At 39.3% G+C, this 22,599-nt stretch overlaps 1 protein-coding gene across 5 annotated transcripts in view; it reads right to left on the bottom strand.

The window, feature by feature from the left end:
* The window catches only part of WNK2 (WNK lysine deficient protein kinase 2), a 143,771-nt gene that overhangs the window by 26,654 nt on the left and 94,518 nt on the right, over nt 1-22,599 (bottom strand). For 2 of the 5 annotated variants that reach the window (XM_042451144.1, XM_042451146.1), the window contains exons 24-28: nt 18,919-19,133; nt 11,914-12,132; nt 10,828-10,926; nt 5,149-5,193; nt 2,477-2,736 (exon numbers count right to left, since the gene is read on the bottom strand). In XM_042451144.1, the coding sequence (XP_042307078.1) occupies nt 2,477-2,736; nt 5,149-5,193; nt 10,828-10,926; nt 11,914-12,132; nt 18,919-19,133 (838 nt within the window). Of the gene's footprint in view, nt 1-2,476; nt 2,737-5,148; nt 5,194-10,327; nt 10,927-11,913; nt 12,133-18,918; nt 19,134-22,599 lie in introns of those variants that run through there. The other 3 variants (XM_042451147.1, XR_006102104.1, XM_042451148.1) reach the window with 3 other exon arrangements.

Here is a 22,599-nt window from a genome sequence, read left to right as displayed (position 1 = left end):
GTGGGACAGATAGTACATTTGTACTGAAACAGCATGTATGCAAGTGTCATCATTAGTAGAGATTTGCCTGCAGTGTCACTGTGTATATTCTTAAGAACGAACAAGATCTGATAGGAGAAACTATGTCTTCTTTTGGTACAGTATTTCTCAGCCCTTTTCTTCACTCTTGGGACTAGCTACAAGAGTATGAACACACTGCTTGCAAAAGCTTAGCACTAGCTTTTTCAAAATCCTTACTGGATCAGAAGAACAAGTGTGATGTGTTTGTTCTTTTGCAATTGTTATGCCCAATTGGTTAGAGGATTGGCGAAATGCAAGCCTACTTCCTGCATTTAATTGTCTCACTGGAAGGGGAAATGAAAAAAATAACACGTTGAAATACTACTGGGCTTCAGTATTTCTATTATGGAACTCCTTTATATTATGACAGTGCTCTTTGAATCAATTAATATTTCAGATGAGTGTTCCAGGGTTGCAATGTGAGACTAATTTCATCACAGGTAATTTCCTTGAGTAATGAAAGCTCTACATGTGTTTGAAATAGTATTCAAGGTGTGCTGGACAAATGAATGTTAATATGCAATTTACAGTGATCTCAGCCTAAGATATAACCTAAGTGTGTCTTTACAGAGAGACATTTGACTCAGCTTGCAACCATTTGCAGCTAGTTAGGTCAAAAACCCTCCTATGAATCAAGACCTGAGATTCTGAAAAAACAAAAACTAATTGTTAAGGCAGATTTCCTATACTCACTTCCATTCTGTATGTCGGTTTCTTTTAAGAAAACAATCTAATCATTACAACAAAGTCCCATAATCCTGTGAAAACTGTTACTCAGAAAATGCTACTTTTGATTTAAAATATTTCAACAGAGAACCAGCTCCAACATTCAAGAATTTTTTTTATAGAAAGTACATAAAAGTTATCTATCAATCATAAATTATTTTAAGGGCAGACAATTCTTCCCCTTATACAAATACAGTCCCTTCTCTTTCCCATTATCATAGTTTTCTTTTGTTTCTCTAGCCTTGTATTTCCCATCATTATAACTTTATGCATACCCCTTTCAGACAGCAGAAAGAAAGAAAAGTAGCAGTAATTTTCCAGGGAAATCTGGCAAATTTCAGGGTAAAACCATGGGAAGTTTGGTAAATGACACATATCTGAGAATTGTACTTTAAAACATAGCTTTAAAATGTTTTATGGTTCTGCTCTCCAAGTATTTCCTCTAACTTCATGTGCCTTGATTTGATCTTTAATGTATTACAGTGGTACCCCGGGATACGAATGCGCCGCCTTACGAAATTTCCGGGTTACGAAAAGAATCCATTTAAAAAAACTGTTCCGGGTTACGAAGGTTATTTCGGGTTACGAAAAATTTTTTGGTGCTTTTCGGTGCTATTTCGCACGAAATCGCGGCTTTTCCCCATTAGCGCCTATGGCTTTTTCGCCTTACGAAGATTTTCGGGTTACGAAAGCGGCGGCGGAACGAATTAATTTCGTAACCCGGGGTACCCCTGTACTTTTTCAGGGACATAAACACAAAGCTGTCTTTGAAGAGGGGCTGCACCAATCTCCTCAACTACAGAGGATGCTGCCCATTTATATTTTACATATGAAGCATCCCACCTTCAAAGAAATTGGTGCCAGCTCCTGTTCATTGTAGCTGGGTCTATGTACTATGTGTGTGGAATAGAAGTGGTAGAGTAGTGGATCAATTCCATGGTACTATGGCTTAATATGTGCATACTTTCTTTTACACACACTTAGAAACACATGGTGCTTGAGGATTACCATTTGGGTGGACATGGGTAATGGTGGTGAGATGGTGAGGCACGGTGAGGAGATGACAAAGTGTCCATCTTTCACTTTCAACCACAGGAATATTATTAAATAGGGTTTTCTCTTGGGAAAATCCATATGAAATATTATGTAATTATTTAGGTAATTTAAAAATAACATTTAAGCTGAAATCCCATACATACTTGCCTGTTAGTAAGTCCTACTAAATTCAAAGGGCCCTACTTCTAAGTAGGCATGTACAGGATTGCATAGCCAGTTGCCATCTTTCCTTTTTAAAGATGGAGTATTGGCACAGTCTGTGGCAAAATGACAGTTAATAAACTGCTATCAGCATACCAAGAAAGTTAATGATACATAGAAAAAGAACATAAAATTTCACCAATGTTGTTAGAATGCGTATAATACAAGCAACATTTGATTACCAATGAATGTATTGCTGTATGCCAACTATTGTCACAATTCTCCATTTGTAAAAAGAATATACAGAACCATACATTGACAAGATCAAGTTCAAGTAGACAAAACATTCTTAAGCTATTTTTAATATTTAATGAAGTGAAATGGATATTTATATGGAATATGCTCTTCTAAGCTCATGTCCTCCAAATATCAGTTCTGCAATGGCTCTCAGGCACAAAGTAAAATGTAACACTCTTCAAGGAGTCCCACTTACTCCACATGTCTCATTCTGTGTCTGCATGGGATTAGCCTTTGGCTCCATGTCTTGCCGTTTTTGGTTCTGCTTAAGTTGATTCAAGGATGGTTTTGCTTGTACAGCTCCCACAGTTTTGCTTGTCCATTGATCCACCAATTTGTGGAGATCGTCCGTGAAAGTTCCTTTCTTGTTGTTACTGTTGTTGGCTTGTACCTGAACCTGTAGCGTTGTTTGTGGTAGAGGGTCTGGATATGCTACAAGACTGTTTGTTGAGGATCCTAAGACATCACAGAAAGATAAGAATCAGCAGTGTACATCAAAAAAGATCAATCTACTTTCCTTCCTTTGTCCACTTCATTTCATGATATTTCCAAAACCACAACTGTCTGTTTTTCATCTAGTTGCTTTCTCTGAAGAACATTTTTGCTTCAAAAATAATGTAATAAATTACATACATTCTACTGGTTTGGAATTATTCAAAAAATTGCATTGTGAATATACTGTTTTATATGTTTCATAATGATTGGACATTTGCTTTTATACAGATCCACTGGAATTTAGATATAGAAAAAGAACAGAAAATCAAATGTAGAGAGCAACAAAGTTGGGATAGATATCAAGAGTTTATTATTTGTCCGTTGCTGTTTTAGCATTGGTTTCCACTTAGACTCTGGTTGTTTGCAGTTCAAGTTGCAACCCTACACACACCTAACTGGAAATAAGTCTACTAAACTCATTAGCGCTTACTTTTTTGTAGTCATACAAAAGACTGTGCTATTACTACCCAAAACCTTAAATACTGATTTGAAACTTTCTGATTTTTTAGCTAGAACCACTACTACCACCTCTCTGGACATTCTGAAGTCCAGTTGTTCATTTTTGTTTTACTTGCAGTCCAGGCTACTAATCACATTGTTCCTTTGCATGATTTAACGTAAGCCCTAATAAAAGAAAGGACCAAATTAAATTTCAGAGAACTTTTCAAGGGCCACATTCCAGTGATGGGAAAACCAAGAAATGTAATTATTGGGGGGAGGGGAGGAGAGAATGAAGACATTGCCCCTCTCCCAAATAATTCTGAATCTCCCAAATGGAATTTTCCTTCAATCCCCACATTTCTAGCACTGCAGTAATTTAAAACATTGGCTACACATTTAGAAATAGAGTGAGGGCATCCCAAGACAACAAAGAGACAAGGCTACCAAGGGAATGCAAAAACAGCAACTATAAGAGTCCTAAGTATGAATGTTTTTCAGTGTCTCATTCTTTGACATGCTAGAAATTTGAGGACCAAAGAGAAAGTTCACCATGAGGCAGAATTCTACTTTGGAAGGGCAAGGCTCTCATTTTGCCCCTTTCTGGTAGCTACAGCAAAAAGGAGGGAGCAGAGAAGCATATTTTTGGTTAAAGCTGTTACTAAGAGTGACCAAAATTTAGGGGATACATTGCATTCTTTTACGATAGAAGGGAAATTAAAAAGCTGGGAACCAACCAATGATAGTGTCATAAGGATGGTTTCATGGAGAGTCCAGAGTGTCAGACTGGAACACAGAAAGGCCAGTTTAGGCCCAAGTGTCTTAAATCCCTCCACTCTGATCTAAATGAAATCATAGCAAAACTGTAACTTCAGCCCTCCAAATGTTCCTGTTCTTATGGAACTCCTAATCGTCCAATTCCACTCTCCTGAGTTTAAAGAGAGAGTAAGTATTTTACAAGAAAAAGAAAATATGCTAGAGGCACCAGCAGTAGTAATCACAGAAGACCATGATCTGAAAGATTAGGGACATGACATATAAATGCAGCTATCTAGCAGTATTGAAAACTGGGACTGCCAGTGCTGAAATAATTACTTAGAACACGTTGTGAGTCAAAGTGATAAAATCAATGTCTACACATAAAGTGCCACAGAGCAATATCAATTGACTGGTGAATATTTTAAAAACTGTTTGAAAAATATCAGCATGAATTCCTGAGACCAAAATTTGAAGCAAAAAAGTTCAAAGCTGTAGTGAAATTACATTTATGATGAGCAAATGTGCCAAAATCTTATTCTCATTGACCCAAGTTTTCAAAGATAATGATGTTTACTATGATTATATGTACTGAGTGATTAAACAAGAATGGTGCAAAACCAAAGCTGTTCTTAGCCGGTTTGGTACCATCCCTTTTGAATCACCCTGTACATATGAGGCTTTTTAAAATTCATTCATTTACACCTGCATTTTAAAACCTGTTGCACACCCAACATGTGTGAGTTTTTACACTCTTAAAAAAATGAACAAGTGAAAAGTGCCCACCCTTAAACCTCAACTCCTATTCAGTGCTACAAGCATCTCAATAGGTGTGAGGAAGTGTTAAATTGTATTAGCCAACCAGCCACAGAAAAAGCATTGTAAATAAGCAGTGTTAATTAAAATTAATGAACTCACAACTCAGCGTTGTCTGATAAAAACACATGTACATACTGAAAACACACTGATCTTGCAACAGGCATGCATCCAAAAGCAGCACTTGCATGCAAAGCTACCAAAGAGATACCTCCACTTAGTTCATATCCAACCTAATTTAAATGCCAGTACTAATGCAGTGTCTCCTGTTTAAACAAACCACTACATTATATTTAAATAAAGCAGCCCATGCTCAGAAAGAAATATCAAAAAGCCAAAAACAAAAGAGAGAGGGATAGTTACTACTACTGTGATCTTTGCCTAGACATAGTCGTTTCAGGGTGGACCCTACAAGGTAAAATGATACAAGACATACAGAGTTAGGCAAGACTAAAAAGGGGGAAATGAAAAAAAAAGTCTGATGGAAAATCTTCTGCATTTTTTAAACAATGAAAAAGAAATCATTATGCAAGAAGGAACAGACAGAAAGTCAGCAGTTCAAGTTGAAAAAGACTAATAAATAGGCAGCTCAATGTCTACAGAAATTTTCTGCTATATAAAGTGTTATGTATATTTTCTTTCAGACCTACATTTTTTGATAAATATGAAGATTTATTGTTAATGTTCAATAAATATTCAATTTAGTGCTGAGTTTTAATAAATAAGAAAATGTATGCTTTCAAAATATCTTAGTATTTATTCTATTTGTGTGGCAAGCTATATTCATCTGGTAAGTCAATTACTGTAGTGATAAGAAATGATTTAAGGAACAAGTTAAACTAAGGTGATTTCAAACAAAATCTATTAAATCTTGTTTTACAAGTCCATAGACTTCTGTGGGACTGACACCTTTAATCTCTACAAATTCATCAAAATTTCATATCAGTCTTTATGGTTCTATTGTGCTATTTCAACTGAATACCTCTTAGCAGCTATATTTGCTTGGTGAGAAGTTACAGTTAGTTAAGTCACATATTGATCATACACCATAATATATTAAAGTATTTAGATATATCACCCAATTTTTCTTAAATTCTTGAGTTCCAGTTATGCTTTCTTAAAACCAGATTTGAGTAAATAGTGACAGATAGGAATTGTATATTTTATTATCCAAATTTTGAAAACATCAAAATGCCAATGATGTTAATTAATTTGAATATGATAATTATTGTCCCAACAAGATGTCAAACTTTCTTATATGCTTTACCTCATTAAACCCACAGTGTTGCAGACTAGGCCAAGGCCCTTACTGCATACATCTCTCAGTGATATTAAAATTTAACCAACATTTTGTTAAACACCATGAAGCAGTCCAAGCAGTTGGAAATAACAGGTTCTGTATGTGAAGAGCATGTAAATACAAAACTGTGTTTAGTGCCTGAAAAATAAAACCAGGCTTCTGCATGCATGTTGATAAGGGACATAAACAGAACTGCACCAAATATTGTTTTTACATGTGGTGACTAACATAGGAACCAAGTGCAGAAAGAATCTGCACAAGCCATACCTGTAGAGAAAAGGGATTTTATATTATCATGTTCAGGATAGATAATTGGCCCCATACAGACAGGCCAAAATAAAGCTGCTTCAGATCACTTTGGAGGTATGCTGTTTAAATGATGCATGTGTCCAAAGAGTCCAGAAGCCATGCCAAAGCCTTTGGTGAGGCTTCCAGACTCTTAGGACGCATGCATCATTTAATCAGCATACCTTCAAAGTGACCCAAAGCAGCTTTATTTTGGCCTATCTGTATGGGGCCAATGGTTCCCAAATAAGTGTGATCCAGCTTGGACCAGGTGTTACTGTCTTCAGTTAAATGGATGGAGAATTCTTACTTTCCGGTATGTAACTTCTGAATGAACTGTTTGGGCATGAACTGTTTAAACAGGAGTCAAAATAATTAATAGGAGAATCTCTTTACTCATTTCAGACAAATTTACAATTTTTAATTCAGGTGTTTTTTTTTTTTTTGAGGGACCTTGTATGTAATGTTTACATGTATTTTATAGGGCAAAGAGTATTTACCTATCACATTAACTGAAATTTAGGGATTTTTGACATGCATCAGTTCATTGGAGAGACAGGTTGAAACATGATGTCAGTAGAAATGTAAATTTGTCACATGTGAACATAGTTTATAAAATTCAGGCTGTGGGAATTATGTGCTTGTAGTATTTTTTCTAGAAATTATATGATTTCAAAGTATTATTTTGATTCAGCTTTAAAAGGCAGGCTGTGGTCCAAATCACATTGCAGAAATAATCCAGTTTGAGACCTCTTTAACTGTCCTGGCTCAATGCTAGGGAATTCTGGGAACTGTAGTTTTGTGAGACATTTAGCCTTTTGTGTCAGACAGCTCTGGTGCCACAATAAACTACAGTTCCCAGGATTCCCTAGCATTGAGCCAGGGCAGTTAAAGTGGTCTCAAACTAGATTATTTCTGCAGTGTATTTTGGACCTGTTTTTTTTTTTTTTGCATAGGAATCTAATTGCATTCAGCTATTTGTTTAACTTTACAATTTTGTAGAGTCAGACTATATGAATTAGGAAAATTTGGTCTTTGTCTGTATTGTGTTTTTTAAATGTTTGTATTACTCCCTTCCTCTATCTTTTTCTTTTTTTCTGTAAAAAAGTGCATTAACTTAAACATCTTTGACAGGGTGCTCTTTTATTTTTGCCCACTGCCTTGCACATTTGAAGGTGCTATATAAAATCATCATGAACACCATCACCTATAACCAGCAATGGGGGAGTACAAGTCAACAGTTTTGCTGGTTGCTCATACATTATTCAACAATCCACTCAATTAAAAAAAAAAAAAAAAGGGGGGGGGGAGATGTCATGCTGCACAAATATTATGAATATTATGGTGAATTTGTATAGAGGTGAACTATATTTTAGCCACAAATGTGTGTGTGTGTGTGTGTGCGCGCGCGCCTTGAAAACTTTTATTATTCAAAATGTGAGGCAGCCATAGAAATTCAGAGAAAAGAAAAGAAAAAGTCCTGTTCAGACGCATGAAATAAAGGAAGAAGAAAAAGTGGTTATCAGATAACAGACCACTGTCTAAAAATTTTTGTGAGACTTCAGGCATGCTACCTCAAAATGCCAGCACTTATATTCACAAAGGAAGTCACAGGATAGTTGCCATTCATTTTAAATGAAAGCAGGAGTTAGCATTATCAGATATGATGCTATGCACAGGAGAAGACATATAGGAAGCTGCATTATTTTGAATCAGACCATCTGGTAGCAGCTTAAAGGTATAATTTTTCCCCTAGCCCTGCCTGGAGTTCCCTGGTATTCCCCAAGTACCAAGTACTAAACAGGCCCAGCCCTGAAATCAGATGAAGGCAGTACAAATGCCAACAGAATTAGGAGCTTTGATGTCTAGATTATGAAGACTGATTCAATTTTTCAATATTTCATAATTTTGTTCTGATCAATGAATTTGTCTTAAACTGTGCAGGTTGTTGAAGGGTGGGCTATATAGCCCATAAATAAATAAATAAATAAATTCCAAATAAACACCTGATGCATTCTGCTAGGCCAGAGTGAGGAAGTAATGTGTTTTTCCAAGGAATTACTTTGGTATCTTGCTACTTTGTTTACTGTAACAGCCATGGCTGGAATTCACTACATTTCAGTGTCTGCCAGTTACTCTTTACTGTGTGTATATGCTGCTTCAGTGTGAGCAATAGGGCACGGAAAAAGAGTCACATGGGTAGGTGCTCATGCTGTAGCCAGGAATTACTGTTTTGTAACATCTTCTGCATTTTTTCAGCATTTCCAAGGTTAAAGATGTGAACTGGTCACTTGAGAAGACCAGGGACAATCTTCCTTTATTTTCCATTGGCACAACTGTAACAGTAACTTGTTAGTAATTAGTAACTCTGAGAGTCACCTTTGTGGTCAACAACTTATGCCCTACTGGGTCATAAGAATAATGAGTAATTAGTCCTTTTAACAAAATAATAGTCCATGTTCTGTGCTAGGTCTATGATGGGTATTTGTGATGGTAACTGACAGATGGCCAAAGTTTATAGTGGTCACTTCATAGGCAACAAAATATGGCTAGTCTTTATTACAGTTGGCTTGAACTGATTTTCATCTTTTCTTTCTGTTTAGCATATTTATAATATGGGACTTTGGCCAGTTATTAGGAATTGAAAAGCGACATTCCTCTGTTTTTTTCTCAAGATAGATCTGATGCTCACTCAATGATAAATACAATCATAGCATGTTAATTAAATTCACTATTGTTTGCTTGGATCCCTTCAAATCTTGACAAAATTGCATCAACTGGGAGATAGCTTTATGAACTAGAAGACCCATATGATTTGTTAAGATAGTTAGTTTTAAGAATAAAAGAGTTTCACTGTTAATTCTGGTCATTATAGTACGGACCCAAAGATGTTAGTAACATTTATATTTGAAATAAAAATTATTGCATACAGAAAATCTGTGGTAGTCAAATGTTCTGGCTGCTTCTAAGCACAGAAGAAATTACTGCCTCCAAATTGCAAATAAAAGCAAATATATACAGAAAATAACAGTAACTATATTTGGATTTTGTAACTACTGGTAAAGTTTAATATATTTGATTCCATGCACTAACATCAGTTTTCACCAACCCTTTTAAAACAGAGTTTAATGGAGTTTTAAAGTAATAAAAAGGGGAGTTATTTGGAAAGCTGGGAGGATGTATTTTGAGTAGTCTTCTGCCTTTGATCTGTACCACCTTAATAATGATAAAAATGTTTAATTCATGGTAAAAGTTGGATACAAATGAAAATGAAGACTGAATTAGCTGAATGCTTAGTTACAAAAATGTTAACCATATGTTGGTATTTCATGTACTTGTGTCCTAAATTACATTTTTAGAACAATATATCTTTATTGTACCAGAAATAATCTATTTGCCTAATAATAAACAACTGCTGTAACAAATTAACTATAACTGAGAATTGGTTGAACTGCCAATTGCTGGGATAGTAGAATTAAAGAAACATCTATTTGTATTCAGTTACAGTTATCTGAAATCATCCTGGGCATTGTATCAATCAACCAGGCATCAAAAATTGTAACATCTGAAAATATATTCAGTGCTTTGATGAACTGCTTCTTGACTTCATCTCTGAGGTCACGTAAGGTCATAATAAAAATCAACTGAGTAAAGTGCTCCAGCTAGGTGATTTTACCATAAAAACTATACTGTACTTTGTGGGAGAGTAACCAGACACCTGCATTTAATATAATTCACTTTAAGTAACCCAAAGAATACAATATGGTGGCAAAATGCTGCCTAGAAAAGATGATACTAAAGAACTAGCAGGAGCATTTCTCAGCATTTCCACATGCAAAGGACAGGGGAAATAACAAATAATAATAATAATAATAATAATAATAATAATAATAATAATAAGTGGATATAAACAGTACTGTATATTGTTTGAATACAGCCCTTCTGCAGATGTTATACCCTTTAGTGACCTTCTAGATTTGTACCAGCCTGCTACATGCATGTCTTCATAGTCCAAACATGTGTGAAAGAGACCATTCGTCTACAGAAGGTTGGGTTTCTTTTTGATATCGCTGGAACCAGGACAGCAGACATTTATAACTGCCACATTGTAAATTAAAAATTACTTAAACATAAAATCACATAAAGATACTTCCAGGACAAAATTTACCATAAGGCTATAGAACAAATTATGAGATCTTCCACACATGCTTTTGATACCCAGGCATGAGCCAAAAGCAGTGCACAAAAGCTTTCCATATGAAATAAAAAATAACAAAAATAAGGAATGTGAATGATGATTAACTTGTTAAAAAATGGAACTCAAATGGATTGTCTAGAAAAAAAAAGGGCTTCCTGCCAAACATGTTAGATATATGTATATATGAAGGTGAGTTTTCAAAAAGGGGGAGGCAAAAGAAAGATGGGCTGTGATAAAATACAAAAGAACAAATACAAACAGATGGACAAAGACACAGGTCCACTGAGGAATCTGGTACGAGGTTTGCTATTAGATTTATAGGTCACTCTCTCAGACGTTTGGTGGAAAACCGTCCAGCCTGCAAATGAATATAAAGGGAAGAAAACAAAGACACTTATAAAGTACAAATAGCTGTGATCAGTTGTCACCATCAGTCATATCAGCTTTGTTAGTTTATCATCCACATCTCCATTTTAGCCTTGCCAAAGAGAAGTAAGTTCATTGGCTATGTGCAAAAAAGGGTGCAAAACAACAGCAGAAGAAAATAGATATTTTATAGGATTAGTTTGGCAGGACATGCAGAACTGAGAACAATATGGTTTGTAATCATCATTACACTTTACAACAGACAATGCTACTGTATCATGTTGAAGCTAGGAAGCTATCCATACTACAGCTATATCTAACTATGTGTATATTGCGGTAGCATCTGTAGTGAAGCCAGAAAACCATGAGAACTTGCAAAGTGGCAGAAGTTCAATTGCTCCCAACTGATATTCTTTTACAGGAAAGAATGCCTTACGAAGAAAATTCTGCATCATGGCAAAGGATTTGGACCTAGGTACATGAACTAAGGAAAAAGTAAGCCAAATTTTCCTGCTATGAAATGGTTTCAATCTACAAAAGGTCATTCCATTACTGTTAAAAAAAAAGGTCTACCATTCCCTAACAATTAATAATAATTCATTCATAATATGCATTCAAGAAATGAGAAACCTTCCTCTGTTCACACACTGCTATTCTTTCTAATAGTGTTCATTTTGAACTAGTGTTCAATGGCACACCAGTGATTCAGTTGTCTACAACTGTCAAGATTAGAAAAGACCACATCAGAATTATTTTTGTCACCATGATATCACCCTTACTCTTGAAATCAAATGTAGCATTTTAGCACTCCTATAAAATAGATTATAGTGGGTGACACTTACTCAAATCAGTATGCTGAGCAAGTTTTTGAACCCATAACTCCCATTTTCAACTTTTAACACACCTTTCATTTCAATGTTGCAAAATAATTACGAATGTCAGCATAGAATGAATTATGTCCCTAATCATATAGAATCACCTTGGCCAGAATTTCCATGAGCATCACCTCCTTCAGTAGTAGCTAATCCAGAACAGATGTCAGAAGACAAGGAAGCTTTGACGGAGCAGGGCTGCTGTGTCTGAACTGACTTTCCAAGTATGGCTGATGTGGATGATGTTAGTGCAGTTCCTTCAGTAGAATCAGGCTTAACTTTAGCATTTTCTTTAGCCAGAACATCCTTGCAGTCTGATCCATTGCCTAAACAGGATACATGCAAAAATCACCAAGTACAAAGAAATAAATTGGTATACAAATGTCAACTCAATGCTGAAGGGGACTTGAACATCTTGAAGAATTGGAAGCTGAATCCAATTCCACAGCAGGTAAACCAAGATAATGATTGTTAACTTTAGTTTAGTTTACATGTTGTGTGTTAGACCACCAACCACCATCCAAACAGCCAGTAGGTGGAAGCATTCGCGTGGAGTTGACTGTAGACCGAGCGATGAGGAGAGGGGATACAGAGGGCAACGCGCATGAACAGCCCAGAGCAAGTAAACCAAGCCGCTTGGTGGGGTGTGGCGATGTAGGGCTTGGGGGAGGGTGGAACTCACAGAAGAGATTCAGTGTGGCAATTCCCAAAAAAGATAGAATACAAAGGACAGAGAGACCATGGCAAAAGTTTTTGTAGGATTGGTGAACGTTGTTTTAGTTTGACAATCTTTTTTTCAATGTAGGGTCGAAGTCATTGAGCCCTTCAGATGTGGTTGGACTACTAACTTCCAGCGTTTCCATCCAGAAAACAAGGGTGAGGGATGCTGGGGGCTGAACTCCAAAAGTATCTACAGGGCTGTGTGGTTATCAGCTGGTGGGGGAGGCTGTTAATTAGGAACAGATGTTGAAAATTCCCCATGGGCACACAAAGTGGTGCAGCCTTTAGGTCCCGGGCCAGTAAAAAATTAAGCTAAAAAAAATAGGGGGACATAAGATGTCAATAAGTTTTGACATTTCATATATTGTTATTTGTAAAAAACAGAACATATGGAGTGAAAGAATGTGGTCTCTGCCTGTCAACTTTTTATCAATGGACTTCAGCAAAAGAAATGTATAATAAATTTGGAGAATTTAGACCTCCAAAATATCTTACATATTTAATGTCCTGGTTGTCAACTGGCGGTACTCAGAGCTGCGCCTCACTGGTCCACTTTTTTGGACGGTCCTTCCTGCATATTCAGGAGGTACCACTATAGGGCATGAGGGGCTGTTAATAACTACACCGTGACAGCACTGGCCACTTCAAGAACTCGTTGTGAGGTTCTGATTTTAGTGCTTGCTATTGGTGTCTTTTTTTTTAAAAATATTTCTTTCTTCTATTTTAAAATATTGCACACACCACAACACAGACAACACACACCACACCATTTTAAAACCAGTTTTCGACACTGGACTGGATTTGGTCAAAACAGTAGACTAAACATTTCACACACAAACAACACACACACACACACACAATCATTTTAAAACAGTATTCACAGACCGGACTGGATTGGCCAAAACAGTAGACTAAATATTTGTTATTTGCTGGGGAAGGTAAGTCAATTCAGGGTTGTCTTTCAGTGAAAGAGAGAACACATCAGACAGCAATAAAGGAAAATGATATTGTTAACAGTTAAGGAGCATAATAGTATTATGGCAAATCTATAGCGAGGTAAACAACATTATTTCTTTACCTCCCAAATATATGTCTAAAGTATATTTAATTCAGGTTCCCAGGGCACATTATAAAAATAAGAAAGCAATTAATATGTAACAAAAATAATAAATGAAACTCACCAAAATCATAAAAATAGCATGAAAGAGTCAGCTGGGTTAAAGTGGTATCTAAAAAGCTTGTGAAACAACAAACACTGGAAAGATAGTTTGAACAGGTGCCAACTAAACATCTCAACTGGTTTATTATTGTTGTCAGCATCAAGTTATTATTTATCTCCACAGCATGGAGAGTTTGGGCTTAATCTGTTCTAGAATCCATTTGTTTGTGTTTTTCGCTGTCCCTGGTATCTTTAGCACTTTTCTCCAGCACTACATCTCAAATGAGTTAATTTTCTTTCTATTGGCTTTCTTCACTGTCCAGCTCTCACATCCATACATGGTGATGGGGAATATGATGGCTTAGACAATCCTCCTTTTGGTGTTCAGATTTATATCTTTGCACTTTAGGATCTTGCCCATTTCCTTCATCACTGCCCTTTCCAGTCCTAGTCTTCTTCTAATTTCTTGACTGCAGTATCCATTCTGATCAATATTTGATCCAAGGGAAATTTCAATTTTCTCTTTTTCTAGGATGATTCTTGTAGGTCTTCCGTGGCCGTTATTATTATTTTTTTTTAATATACAGCATTAAGCTAACCTTGGCACTTTCCTCCTTGACCTTCTTCAGTTATTGTCTCAGATCCTTGTTGGTTTCTGCAGATGCTAGTTAAAGCTGAGCTTGATTCCACCTCTGTGGCTTGTGGTGGTTCTATTGGTATGTCATCTGTTCCTGGAGACTTATTCTTTTATATTAGTTTGAGTCAGTAGTGTCACTGGGAGGGGAGATGTAAGGGGTGCAGACCCAAGAAGGAGGGTGACACCCAAGAAGGGAGGGGTGAAACCAAGTCGGCTCCCTGCCCCCCGTGGGCACTGTTTGGGCTGCATGGAGGCTTTTTCAGGCACACAGGCCTTGCAGAGGGGCTTTTCCCCGGTGCCTAGGCCCTGCAGGGAGGGCTTTTCCCAGTGCACAGGCCCCGTGGAGGGGCTTTTCAGGCACCCCTCACACCAGAAACCCCATCGGAAATCTGGGATCAGAAATCCTGCCCCCGGAAGTTCTACCCCACTACCAGGTGTCATCTGCCACTGGTTTGAATGCGCCTTTCACTTTGCTTTCCAAAATTTAGGTTCATCTTCATAAGTTTCTTCTTCCCATGTATCATTTATCCTTTCAAATTTTTATACAGCTCTTCTGTATACTGTTTCCATCATTTTTAAAATTTCATTGTGGTCATGTATTATGTTCCTCTTCTGATTGCACAGCATCCTTACCCTTGGCCTAAATTCCTCTTTGAATTCCCAGAGCTTGTGGAAGGGATGTCTTGTTCTTCTTTTTTCGTTGCTGGCTTCTATTTCTCTGCATTGATTCTCTTTGTTCTTGCACACACATAATAGAACTTTGGTGTTCTAATTTTGTTACTACAGTATCTCCCTTTTATTTTGTTTCTCATTTTTTTTAACTGCTTGAAGAGCTTGATCTGTCATCTGTGGTTTCTTCTTCTTTTTGGCCAGTTATCGTGTTTCTGCACTCCTTTTTATGTACACAGTTCTGGTTCTTGGTCAACAAAGTTTAATAGTGCAAATCTGTTTCTTACACTTTCTTTAAATTATGTTGGAATATTTTCCAGATCATATTTTGGCATGATTGTTGATTTGGTATTCTTCAGCTTTATTCTAATCTTGGATATTAGCAGTTCATGGTCTGTACTGCAAAAATGGAGCTTTTCCATCTTATGTTCCATATTATGTAATATTTGATTTTTGTGTTGATCATCCATCCAATGATGTCCATGTGTACAGTCTCCTCCTCAGTTGTATGAAGAACATATTTGTGATAAATAGGTTGTTGGCCTAGCACAACTCTCTAGCAGTCACTCTGATGCCTCATTTCTTGAACCTAGCTCAAATCTTTCTACTCTCTTTCATATTGTACTGCTTCTTATTTTGGCATTCCAATCTCCCATGATTATCCAGCAATCCTGCTTCAGTGTGTTGTCAGTTTCTTTCTGGACTCAACTGCAGAATTTCTCGATCTCTTCTTTCTCTGTCTCTATGGTTGACACATATACTTGGATTATGGTGATGTTTATTGGCTTTTCCTGACACTTTATTGACATGATTCAATTGGACTTTACATTATATCCTCTGATTGATTTTTGTTCTTTCCTCAACATTAATGCTACTCCATTCTTTTTCCTTTTTTCATTTCCTGAGTAGAGCACTTTGTAGATATCAGGGGTGTCTGATGAGGTTAAGTAGGAGAAATGGTGAGGAAAGGACAGGAGCAGGGCTTTTATTTAAGGTGAGACTAAGAGACAGTCTGAGAAGGAATAAGGGCCTGTCCCTGCCTGTCATACTATGCAATTGGGGTTGCTCTGTTTTCTATCATACCTAAAACATTTCCAGAATTTTGATATTAGCTTGCTGTAAAAGTAGCAAAGACTTTATCCCTGCCCCTTTTGTTACATAGGCTCACACAGAGATATCCACCTCCATGTGCAAAATATAACTGAAATATAAATAAAACAGTCTTATCTTTAAAAGGACCTTTTTTCCCCCCGAGAAGGGGGCTTTCTGATTGGTTAGACCAAACTAAATACTGGCAAATGAAAACATGGAGGAAACAGTTACTGATCTATCTGACAGTGCTTAGTCTGATCTAACCAATCAGAAAGGACCACCCAGGTGGAGATGAACAGTATTTTTAAACATATGAACAGGACTGTTCATTTTATATTTCATTTATATTTGAAGGTACTCTGAAGGAGGTCTGAAGGTAGAAAAAAAGCAAGAAAGATGCCAAGAGTTGATGAAATAAATTATTTCTTAAACAGTAAATCTGTTTTGCACATATATTTACAGGATTGTGTGTGTGTGTGTGTGTGTGAGAGAGAGAGAGAGAGAGAGAAGAAAAAGAATGAGGCCATGGACAGACAGACAAACTCTGGAGAGCTTAAAAAAGAAGCTGGGGGGGGGCAGGGCATCTGGGGGCAGGACTTCTGGTTTGTGCACCACATGGCAGTGCACACACAAGCACGCACACTGGAAAAATGCACATGCAGCCCTGTGGCAGCTGGGAGAGAAGGCCCCGCACATCCCTGGTGCCCAGAAAGCCTCACGGCAGCCGGGACAACACACCTCATGCTCCCCCAGCAGCCCAGAAAGCCACACAGTGGCCAACAGAGCACACTCTGTTATCCCTCGGAAGCCCAGAAAGTCCCGTGGTATCCAGAAGAGCGGGCCCCACACTCCCCAGAAAACCCTGCAGTGGCCGAGAAAGTCCTGTGCTGGCCAGGAGAGAGGTCCCCATGCTCCCCCGGCAGCCTAGAAGACCCTGCAGTGACCCAGAAAGTCCTGCAGTGGCCAGGAGAGCATGTCCCATGGGCCCCCGGCAGCCAAGAAAGCCACGCAGTGGCTAGGAGAGCGGGCCCAAGGCCCTGGGAAGGCCCCAGAGGAGGAGGGGGACTGACTGGGTATAACCCACTCTTCTGTGGTGTCACTGCTTTATTGGGTGTTACCTGGTGCAATCCACACACCCCACACCACCCCAGTGACGCTACTGGTGTGGGATAGTGGTTTAAGTGTGAGACTACAAATCTGGAGACAAGGGTGCGATTCCCAGCTTGCCCATGAAATCTAATGGGTGATCTTGGGAAAGTCACATGCTCTCAGCCTCAGGAGGAGGCAATAATTAACCTCCTCTGAACAAATCTTGCCAAGAAAATCTCACGATAGGGTCACCTTAGGAGTGTCATAAATCAGATATGACTTGAAGGCACACAGCAACAGGAGGTGGGGTGTGTGTGTGAATTTTAGCTTTTCTTCCTTTCTCCTTCACGCATTATCATTAGAGCATTAAGACACATCCAAAATGCCCAAAGTATGGCCATTAACCACCCCCTCCCCACCAAGATCAGCATTAAAGCATAATTGCATGATCACACTATGCCAAGCCTCCTTTTGGTTACTGGACAATGGGCACATTTCCATTTCCTGAGATTACGGATCAGTTAAGAAAGGAGGGAGCAGGTCTCTCTTCAGAGGGTACGTGTGTTCATGGACAAGACTAATATAGACACAAACTCTCTCTGTTTTCCAGTTTAGGCTGCATCAATAGAAGTATGGTATCTAGATCAAGGGAAGTAATAGTGCCACTCTATTCTGCTTTCGTCAGGCCCCACCTGGAATATTGTGTCCAGTTTTGGGCACCACAATTTAAAAAGGATGTTGAGAAACTGGAGTGTGTCCAAAGGAGGATGACCAAAATGGTGAAGGGTCCGGAAATCATGTCCTATGAGGAACAACTTAGGGAGCTGGGGATGTTTAGCCTGGGGAAGAGAAGATTAAGAGGTGATATGATAGCCCTGTTTGAATACTTGAAGGGATGTCACATTGAGGAGGGAGCTAGCTTGTTTTCTGCTGATCCAGAGACTAGAACCCGGAGCAATGGATGCAAGCTACAGGAAAAGAGATTCCACCCCAACATTAGGAGGAACTTCCTGACAGTAAGGGCTGTTCGACAGTGGAACAAACTCCCTCGGAGTGTAGTGGAATCTCCTTCCTTAGAGGTTTTTAACAGAGGCTGGGTGGCCATCTGTCGGGGATGCTTTGATTTAGATTTCCTGCATGGCAGGGGGTTGGACTGGATGGCCCTTGTGGTCTTTTCCAACTCTATGATTGTAAGACACTGGCTTAAACCACAAAGCAATGCTTTCTCAAGTCTTTTTGTGTTGTGATTTAATATTTACTATTTCGGCAGTGGACTTCTCTGTTGGCTTAAGCAATATAAAAATGGTAATTACAGTCGCCCCTCCTAATTCGCAGATCTCGGATCTGCGCCCTTGAAAATCTGCGTAGAGGTGACCTCCACTATTTTCAACGGGGTACACACCCCAAGCGCATACACAGGCACACGCTCCATTGAAGCCTATGGGGCTTGAATATGCATAAACCTCCGTTTTCATGGGTGTGTGTGTCTGGAATGGATCCCCCGTGAAAATGGAGGGCCAACTGTAAACGTATTCTAACAGGTCTTACCCTTTTGTTATTCATCAACTAATAGATTGTTAAAACAAAATCCCCCTGACTGGAAAATCCACAATTTAAAAACTTGCCACTCTGATAGGACTTACATGGACTATCTTCACTATCCAGGATATCATAAATATACAATTGTAAACAGACTGCACTGTAAAAGTCACCTATGATAGACAGATTTGTATCTGCTAAACGTACTTGCATTGGATGTTGTTGTTTTAAGCTGCTGAACAACAGGGTTTAATAATTTCCCAGTTTTTAATTTGTTCTTGCTGGTTCTTCTTCGACGGCCACTCGGTGGGGCAGAATGAAGGAAGCCAACATTTGGTGGTAAAGGTTTTCCCAGTCGAATGTACAGAGCTTCTATTTCTTTTTTGTGTTGACTCTGAAGTTCAGAAATTTCTTTCATATGTCTAAAGAACAACAGTAAAAGCAGTCTGTTATGTGTCACATTTAAGTAATGCCTTAATTAAAACAACTACATTACCAAGCACACATCGAATACGTTTATACATATTATTTATTCACAAACAACCTTTTTGTTTGTGACAAACTGCTTATATGTAACTACCTTCTGCTATCTGGTTCAAGAGATCTGTCAACAGAACAATATACCAGCAATAGAACCTAAAAAGTGTCAGAGAAGGGATAGGCCCAGGAAGGGGATGCATTATGCCAGAGATAAACCTCCACCAAGCCCAGGGACACAGCAACAAAGCTGACACAAAGGCCCGTTACAAATGGGTGTAAAGTAAGTCCTCAGGATGTACTAGGGTTAGGAAAGGACGTGCTTTACACACGCCCCTAACCCTAGTACGTCCTGAGGACGTACAAAATGGCGGCGCCCGTTCTACATGGGCGCAGCCATCTTGACGTCACGGATGCTTAGCATCCGCACGTCGCACAGCGGAAGTGACGCCGTGAGTGCACAACTAGTGACTCGCAGTGCCACTTCCGGGGCGCAAAAAGAAGCGCCAGGGAGCCTCGCGGTTTGGCTGCTGGGGCTCCTCGGCGCCACGAATGGCGGTGGTGGCAGACCACCACTTTCAGGCGGTCTGTAACACGCCAAAGTTTGCATAGCCTTCACAAACTGAGACTGCAATCTAAATTCGGGAGGGACTAGCAAAAGAGAGGATTCTGGCTACATGTTTATTCAATAATGTGAATGGTGGATAACAGTGTGTCAATAAAGAAAGAAGGGTGTGAAGGGAAAGGTGCTAGTTTCAGTCAGAGCAGCCCCGATGAACTGACTGCTTAATGGTAAATCAACAATCATACGAATTGCAGTGACTGAATTAGTGTACTCTATTTGGGATGACCAAGTAGATTAGGTTGACTTTAAGAGTTCAAACTGTAGTGTCAGATAAATATTTGGAGATGCAAGACTGGATAGAGGGAGAACATTCTAGAGTAAAAACATAGAGCTGGGAAACATCAAGATATAGATAGTATAGAAAGCCATGAGGATGGAATGAGATCACCTAGACAGAGTCAATGGAGATGTGAAGTCGAAGGCTTTCAGGGCCGGCATCCATAGTTTTTTGTGGGTTTTTCGAGCTATGTGGCCATGTTCTAGAAGATTTTCTTCCTGATGTTTTGCCAGCATCTGTGGCTGGCATCTTCGGAGAGTAGCCACTTTTTTCCAGGCAAGCATGCTCTGAAGATGCCAGCCATGGAAATGACTAAGAGGACCACAGATGAAAGGGGGAAGATAGTAGAAGAACTATAAGGAAACAATGGAAGAGTAATTAGGCAAGTAGAAAGAAAACCATCCAAGAACAGAATCACTTGTAACCCAGGACAAAAAGGAAGACAAATGAGAGAGAAACAATTATTAGAAGGCTTGTGGCATCCTGAAGACAAACCAAGTAAAGGAGCATAATGAATAAACAGAGATATTTTAATTTAGCCGTGGGTGGTATTCAGTGGTATACTGTTGCCTGGAGTTGGCAGGCAGAATGATGAAGGTCAAGCAGAGATGCAGAAAACAAAATCAAGAAAGTAAGAAAAATAATGCAGGAGTGTGAAGATAAAATAATAGAAGGAAATTTGGGTAATAGTTAGGATGGATAGATCAAGGGATATGGTATCACTGTTTTCTGAGAATCAGCAACAGTAGTAGGAAGGAAGCAACCAGAAGCAAAAAACAGTTTGAAACTTTTAAGTCAAAGGCTTTCATGGCTGGCATCCATAGTTTTTTGTGGGTTTTTGGGCTATGTAGCCAAGTTCTAGAAGAATTTATTCCTGATGTTTCACCTACATCTGTGGCTGGCATCTTCAGAGAATGGTGGCATGGATGTGTGGGGGGTAATTGTTTGATATTTTATTTATACTGTTGGAATCCGCTTTGATTCCATTGTGAAAAAGCAGAATACTACTACTACTAATACTAATAATAATATTGCGTGACCCTTGGTTGAGAGGAAGTGATTTACATGTTAATATATCTGCTGGTCTGCTGGTAAATAGCAAGGCCTCAGGGTGGGAGGATACGTGAGGAAGATTTGTGTCTAATTAATTAGTGATCCACCCTTGACCCTGGATGATGTTCATTTGGATGTGCTGAGTCTTGATTTTGGTATTTTTTCAGGACTGGTAGCGAAACTTTGTTCAATAGCATTTTCAACAGGAAAGAAGAAACCTTGAAAGTAAAACATTTGGTTTTCATCTCTGGAACTTGGTAGGGTATGCCTGACACCCCCAGCCCTAGCCCCAATTATTCTGGACACAAAAATAGCTAATTGCAGCCCTCAGATGTCATACCATCATGGAAGATACGACAAGGGCCATCAAATCCAACCCCCTGCCATGCAGGAAGACACAATCAAAGTACCACCAACAGCTGGCCATCCAGCCTCTGTTTAAGAACGTCCAAAGAAGGAAACTCCACCACTCTTCAAGGGTGTTCTACTATAAAACAGCTCTTACTATCAGGAAGTTCTTCCTAATGTTCATGTAGAAACTCCTTTCCTATAGTTTGGGTCCTATTATCTGGTGCTCATTCTAACTATGAAAAGGGATCCTTTTGGAATCGATTTTTATCCATTGGAACCCTTATTTCCACTGGGGCCAGGGGAAGTGGAGCAGCCTTTCAGCTCCCCCCCCCCCAGAACCCCTTTGTACCAGTGAGCTTTACTTTCCTCTGATCAAGTTCTATCCAGGGCCCCTCACCTTGCCACTCCGGGGGCCAGTCTAGTGGCGGGCCCTGCATCTCAGACCACGGCAGATGGCCTTCCCCCCGGGCCCCCTCAGGTGCGCTGGACCTGACGGATCTGGATGGTGGGATGGGGGAAGAACACAGCAACTCGTGGGCTGAGGGACGGCCCTCTGATGTGCCTTCTCCATTCAAGGGCGGGGGACAGCAGAGCGGCGCATCCCAGAGGGTTTCCAACACCTGAGGAGTGTGTGTGTGAGTGCCTAACCTGGGGCCTCGGGGGTGGTGGTGGAGCAGGCGAGGAAGAGGAGTGAGCGCAGAGGCCGGGGAAGGTAGCAGGGAGTAGGAGGTAGAAGTGGAGAAGGAGGTGGTGGAGCAGAAGGAGGATGAGACTGGAGGAGATGGAGGCAAGGCCAGGGGACCTGGGAGGAGGAGGAGAAGGTGGATGGATTCCCCCTTTCTTTTTAAAAAAACCTCTTATCGAAAAATTGCTAGATTGCTAAAGCGACCACTTTGCAAGTGGCTGCTCCAGCAATATAGCCACTTTTCAATGACATTTTTAAATAAAAAAACAGAACCAGGGGTGTCTCTGGGGAGAGATAGTGACAGCTCTTTGCCACTTGTCCCTCCCACAGAAACAGAATCTATTCTGATGGTGTTCCCACCTGGTGGAATCGTATCAGAATCGATTCTTTGGGGAAAAACCTCGAAAACCCAGCTACCAA

This window comes from Sceloporus undulatus, chromosome 2 (assembly GCF_019175285.1).
Source record: "Sceloporus undulatus isolate JIND9_A2432 ecotype Alabama chromosome 2, SceUnd_v1.1, whole genome shotgun sequence".
Classification (NCBI taxonomy): domain Eukaryota; kingdom Metazoa; phylum Chordata; class Lepidosauria; order Squamata; family Phrynosomatidae; genus Sceloporus; species Sceloporus undulatus.
This window is presented reverse-complemented; position numbering and strand designations above follow the sequence as displayed.